The sequence below is a fragment of the Anabas testudineus genome, chromosome 6, assembly GCF_900324465.2.
Source record: "Anabas testudineus chromosome 6, fAnaTes1.2, whole genome shotgun sequence".
Taxonomy (NCBI): domain Eukaryota; kingdom Metazoa; phylum Chordata; class Actinopteri; order Anabantiformes; family Anabantidae; genus Anabas; species Anabas testudineus.
Genome location: NC_046615.1, coordinates 577,552 through 583,551, shown reverse-complemented (window position 1 = coordinate 583,551; position 6,000 = coordinate 577,552). Strand labels below are relative to the sequence as shown.

Here is a 6,000-nt window from a genome sequence, read left to right as displayed (position 1 = left end):
TTCAAGTCAAACTGCAGTGTGGCTGCGGAGGCCCACAGGTGTAGAGCGTTCTGAAAGGAAAGGAACAGCGGCGAGGGTGGAGAGGTGACATTAAAAGAATTTCAAGAGGGAGAGGGAGATCAAACAGAGGTGATGGAGAGGCAGAGGGAGAGAGAAAGAGAAAAAAGACCACAAGGTCCAGGCAGCTGGTGTAATTACAGAGCTGCAAACACACAGAGAGAAGAAAGGCACAGAAAAGACAAAAAAAAGTTGAAGAAGTTGGAGGCTTGGTCTCCACCTCCTCTCTGTTATGTTCAGCCCACAGCACCTGTCTGCCAGCTGGACAACCTTTCCTGGAAAGTTTCCCACTTCACCTGGAAAAGTTTGCTTTGTCTTCTGTTGTGTGTTCTCAGAGGCCCACATTCTTTCCACTCTCCAAGCTTACACTGTATACTTCAAATGTGAGGCATTTTAGCTGCATTCAGAAGAAATCTGCTGTGCATCCATTCTGCATCTTGTAAAGGACATTGCAAACAAATAGCATTTCCCAAAACCTTTAGCTTTTAAATTGATATACTACATTGCAGGTGACAATTTGTCTCACTTCAGCATGCTATTAAAGCCCTTGACTGTCCCCAGAGGAGACAGCGGGAGAATATGCAACATGTGGGGGGTGGCTAGTGGGGGTGACTAAACCACACAGAAGCTGCTTGATGTGAGGCAGGAAAACTGACTATCTTTGAAAATTATTAGCCATCAGAACTCTTTAAGTTGTGCTTTAATTACAATGCAATTCTATGAAATTCAGTTAGTAAAATATCTTATTGGTTGTAAAACCCATTATTACTGATTTACATCTCTGTAGGGTCTCTGCAGTGGAACTAACAGAATTGATTTTTGACTTAAAAATAGTATTACTACATTAAATATTACTGTAATGTGTGCTTTTTCTGAAAATGTGTGCTAGCAGACAGGCAACAGATACAATTCCCGTCCAGGCTTATTCACGGAAATAGGAGCGGTTAAATTCAGTCCAATGCTGTTTTCTACCAGCAGATGTCAACTTTACACCATGAACATTGTCCACATCGTTGGGAACTCTTGAAATGCTGCACGGGCCGCCTTCGCCACAGCGTGGCTCGTTGGTCTAGGGGTATGATTCTCGCTTTGGGTGCGAGAGGTCCCGGGTTCAAATCCCGGACGAGCCCATTGTTTTAGTTTTTTTGGTTTATTAAACGCGTCTATCAGATCAGATTAAAACGCACAGCCGACGGGTGACTCGTCTAATCTAATCTAATTCGACGAGTTTTCTCAAGTGTTATACTTGAAACCGCGAAGCCACTTTTCACTTTACCGCTGCCCGAGCTTCTTCCACCTGGAAACGTGTAAGTCCTAGAGTTATAGGAAGCTGCAGCCGATCACCTTACCAGCGGAGTAGATGACGTGTTGCAGCCTGGCCTTGTCCCTGGTGGCTGCAGGAAACCACACTAATGGAGGAATTGAGAATCGATTTGATGATAAAGAGAGGTCAACCTGCATCTTCACAGAAAGGTAAACTTCAGCCTCTGCAAGGCCTCTCTGATGAGGGAGCTGATGTTCTGCTCCCACTTGAGCTCCTGGGTGATGGTAGTGCCGAGGAAGTGAGACGTCATTAAAGAAAAGAAGATTAAAGCACAGATATTTTGCATTCACAAACAGTAGATAATTGTAATGGGTTTTTTATCACGAAAACATCAACCTGTGAACTGCATATCACATCTATAGAAAGTGAACATGTCTTCTGTTAATTCATGATGTTAGTAGCAGCACTGCTAGAGCTCAGTCATCTAATGTGCTGATTTGAAGAGGGAGCCTCAGATTTCACTGAGCTTCAAGTCAAAGCAAACTAATTTGTTTCTTAAAATAGAACCTTTATTATATAAAAATGTTTTTGATACAAAAATGTCCAAAGTGTAAATGACACAATGCATTTTTAGATGAGACAACAAATACAAGGTTTTGAGGAGTTTGAGACAGGCCAGTCATCACACATCAGCTGTGACTTCACCTGGCAGGAGACCATTTAGACAGACACAAGCTTTCTGCGAGTTCCCAAAGTGCTGGTAAAGGTTTCTATCAGGAAACTACACTCTTATTAAGTGAGGACAGTGGTCAACACTGACTGTAGTGGAAGAGACACTCATTAATTCATGATTACATTCACCTCCACGTCTTGATTGGAGTACTGGAACTCAACAAGGTGACAGGCTGCCTTTAAGTTTCGCTGTCACTATGAAAATGAAACAATGATGTTCCTCTGACCACACATATTACTGAATAGAAAGATGCTTACAGGGCAGATAACAGGAAGCTTGGGAATCTAAAAAATGTATTCTACAAGATTATCTGGTCACACTACAGAACATTCTGGACCTAAAGCATTTATTTCCTGGGAAATAATACACTTTCTTTTCTTTTTATAAGTGCATAAAAACTCTTCCTGCTTTTTGTTGCTAGGTGGTACTGTGTTGATATTTCCTAAGCGCCGGATTGAACTAGATACTACATTTGTCTCCACATAGCAGGGTTATTGGTACAAGACTTAGGGCCATATGCTAGGCCAAGACAGTGCATGATGAGAACTGCTGAGAAGGTTTTATCTAAGTAAAAAAGAGAGAGGAAAGAAAACAAGTAGAAAAACACACTGCATCGCTACAAAGATAGAAAAAAATAATGACGCCCCTTGAAGGCTAAATTGTTCAGTACATCTCATAATGCCAAAGTTTTGACAGACAGAAAAAACATGCTGATATTTTTATCCTCTTAAAGCCTAATAGTAGTGGGACTGTAAAAACCTTTACGCCGACTTCATTATACTGGCAACTTATTGTGGTCCCAGTCTATCCCTAGACTGCAACAGTGGTGCTTTACATTCTTCCAGTGTCCAGCCAAACACAGAGATGCTCACTCTGATCAGGGAAATCATACTTTCATATGACTCTTGGTTGTCTATTAGATTAAGATACCTGTGGAAGGGTGGATTCCAGAGCTTCTTACCCTGTGGACCATGATCATCCACAGAGAATGTCCTCAAACCTGTCCTGTAGCTGTTGAGACATCTTGCATAATGTTGCAAAAGATCCCAGGCAGGGCAGAAAGTAATAAGTGTGCAAGTCAAACTTCTGACTTGGTTTTGCAGTTCCAAGAAAACAACTGGAGCAGCTTAGCTGGGACTCTCAGCCTTACACTTTTCAATTTTCACAAAAACCCCTTCAAACTGAACATGGCAAAACATACTGTTATGATCTACACACAAACAGAAAATACAAATTAAGAAAGCCACTATATGAATAATTTGTTATTACCTGTAAAATAGCTTAATGATCTACGATCAGTATGAGAGTGGTCATTTTGGCCTTTCTGTGTAAATTATGCGACATATGAAGTGATATAATAGGTACACAATAGCAGCAAACATCCTTTTGGTAAATGGGACAATGAGAGTAAAGAAAAAGTGATGGAAAAGATTCAGCTTCACAATGAAAATTATTCACTTCTCACAACACACTCACTGACTTCATTACATTATGTACAATTGCTTTACATGATATTAATTTGGTATGTTGGTGTCATGTGATGATTCCAGGCAGATTCGTCTGTCACTCTTCACTGTAATAAACTCTAGCAGTGAAAAAGGCCCCATGTTCAACTCCAAGGAATTCCAAGACTGAAATGCAAAGGACACAATTAAAGAGAGTGCTGAAATGATTTCACACTTCATCAAGGCCCTGCTTCATCTATTAGCTCATTCATTCACAATTCTACACATTCATTCAGTCATTGTCCACAAATTTCTCTAATTTCCTACATCCACCAAAACAATCACATACGCTCATATTCACAGCTGCCCAATTATTCATCCATCCATCATTCAGTCCACATCTACCCATCAGTCTGTCTTAAGTTTCCTGTGGAGCAGTGGATTAGCCAGCGTAAATAAAATAGTAAAATAATTTCTCTGTGATTTATTTTCGTTAATATTATTTTAACACTATATACAGTCCTGTCACTGGTCTGGCAACCGTGATGCTGTGAGGGAGGAGAAGATAAATGGTGTGAGGTTGGCATGTTGGTGTTGGTGATGCAGCTGTCCATGCCTTGGTTTAACATAGCACCAGTGTCCACTGACACTGGCAGTGATGGAATCAAAATAAAAGAAGTGGAAGGTTGTGTTGGCTCATAAGCTCCTTTATGTGGTTATCCTGAGAGCTCTAGGATGACTGGAATGATGAAATGAGCAATGTGTTACATAAGGAACTTGAGGCACTTGAGCCAGCTGGTGTAAAGCAGAGTGTGTGAGCCCATCAAGGCCGGAAGTTGGCACACAAGTTCTTTCCCCGGTAAAGTGGAGTAGTGAGGCCAAGTTTACTTTGTCCTGTCCTTTGTCACAGGGCTCCCAGGCTGTTAGAGGATCATGAGGAGTCGGTGCAAGGTGAGGGAGGAGGTGGACACAAGTGGAAGTAGGAGCGCTCGGTGGAAGGGGAAGGGGGGCAGCTCTCCTCAGCAGAAAGGTACTGAGATCGGGGAGTTGGGGGTGGAGGGTAAGGGTCAGAGTCCGAGTTGAGGTCCATGTAGTACTTGTTGTGTTTGCCATGGCCTGCAGCCTTCCAGCGGCCCACTGATGACGGCAGCCCAGCAGCTGGATGGTGGGGGGTATAGTCGCTGTCGCAGACGTCTGTACTGCAGGGCGTAGTAGGTGGAGCAGCACCTCGAACCGGGTGGTAGGGTCTGATGGGCAGGAGACAATGTTAGTTATTTTACAACAGGGTTCAGATTCATTTCTGTTGCTTTTAATCTTTATTTGGGCTCTGTCCTGTAATGGCTAAATGAGATGCTCCAGAATTGTCTGTTCCAAAGCGCTGTCTACTCTCTACTCTGGAACTCAGTTTAGGCACAAAGTTTGATTGAACAACATAAGTTTGCAATGACTGAGAGGTGGGGAGTGAGATGTTAATACAGTAACTGTAGGAGGACTAAAAGGGGCAAAAGTCACAGCTGCATCTTAGTCAGACGTTTGCTGGTGAGATGGATGCGTTCCATGTTTGGCAGGCCCTAGAGACTGTAGAGGTGTGTGTTACCTGTATGATCTGGTGGTGGATGGACTGTTGGAGGAACAGAACATCTCTGTATTGTAGAGAGAGCGGTCAGTAGCTGGGGACGGAGGAGGGTTCAGGATCTACAAACAGAAAATATCTGTTATTTTACTGTGATGAGACAACAGCAAATAATGTGCATACAGTACTGTGTGTGTGTGTGTGTGTGTGTGTGTGTGTGGACCTGAGGATAGAAGGCTCCTTTAGTAGATGATGAGCTGCTGGATGAGGCCCCAGTGACATGGTTCCTGTCATAGAGAGGAGCTCCACTGCTGCTGCTGCCCATCAGGCTGACTGAACTCATGATTGACTTCCCACAGGAAATACCTGCACACAGCAATTCAGATTCTATTAACACCATATCTCGTGAGTTGTGTAGTAAGTGTAACATCAATTCTGCTATGTGTCTGTGCTTACCTTGAAAAGTGCCATGCTGGGAGCTGCTAGGGGCAATGAAGTTGAGGGGCACATGGGGTGTACCACTGATGTATTCATGAGGAAATGTTCCAGTGGGGCCTTTGTAGCGTCGACACACCACACGTTGGCAGACATAATAAGCTCCCCCAATCACAAAGACGAGCAGGATGATGGCAATGACTGGGCCAATGGTGTTGGTTCCAGTATTAGGGATACCACTGGAGGGCGGAGACACATACCCTAAACAGGGAGAGGAAAGAAAAAGCATTATAAAAAAAACAGAGTCAGGAACATTTTGAGAAGGAGTACTTAACCAGAAACTGAAAAATACTCTATAGTGTGCTATAGTATCTCAATTTACCACAAGCAAGCTCATCAGATCCATCGGGACAGTCAGAGTAATTGTCACACTGTTGTTTCTTAGTGATACACTGGTTGTCACCACAGCGGAACTGGTTAGGAGGGCAGATAG

General features: G+C 43.1%; 1 protein-coding gene and 1 non-coding gene across 3 annotated transcripts in view; one reads left to right on the top strand and one right to left on the bottom strand.

The window, feature by feature from the left end:
• Positions 1-1,115: 1,115 nt before the first annotated feature.
• On the top strand, positions 1,116-1,187 carry trnap-ugg. The gene has a single exon. It is a non-coding gene; the product is annotated as a tRNA-Pro (tRNA).
• Positions 1,188-1,881: 694 nt separating this feature from the next.
• lrp5 (low density lipoprotein receptor-related protein 5) overlaps positions 1,882-6,000 on the bottom strand; it is a 57,389-nt gene continuing 53,270 nt past the window's right edge. For both annotated transcript variants that reach the window (XM_026365229.1, XM_026365230.1), the window contains exons 25-29: positions 5,890-6,000; positions 5,529-5,768; positions 5,296-5,438; positions 5,097-5,194; positions 1,882-4,746 (exon numbers count right to left, since the gene is read on the bottom strand). In XM_026365229.1, the coding sequence (XP_026221014.1) occupies positions 4,431-4,746; positions 5,097-5,194; positions 5,296-5,438; positions 5,529-5,768; positions 5,890-6,000 (908 nt within the window). In that variant the 3' untranslated portion in view covers positions 1,882-4,430. The remainder of the gene's footprint in view (positions 4,747-5,096; positions 5,195-5,295; positions 5,439-5,528; positions 5,769-5,889) is intronic.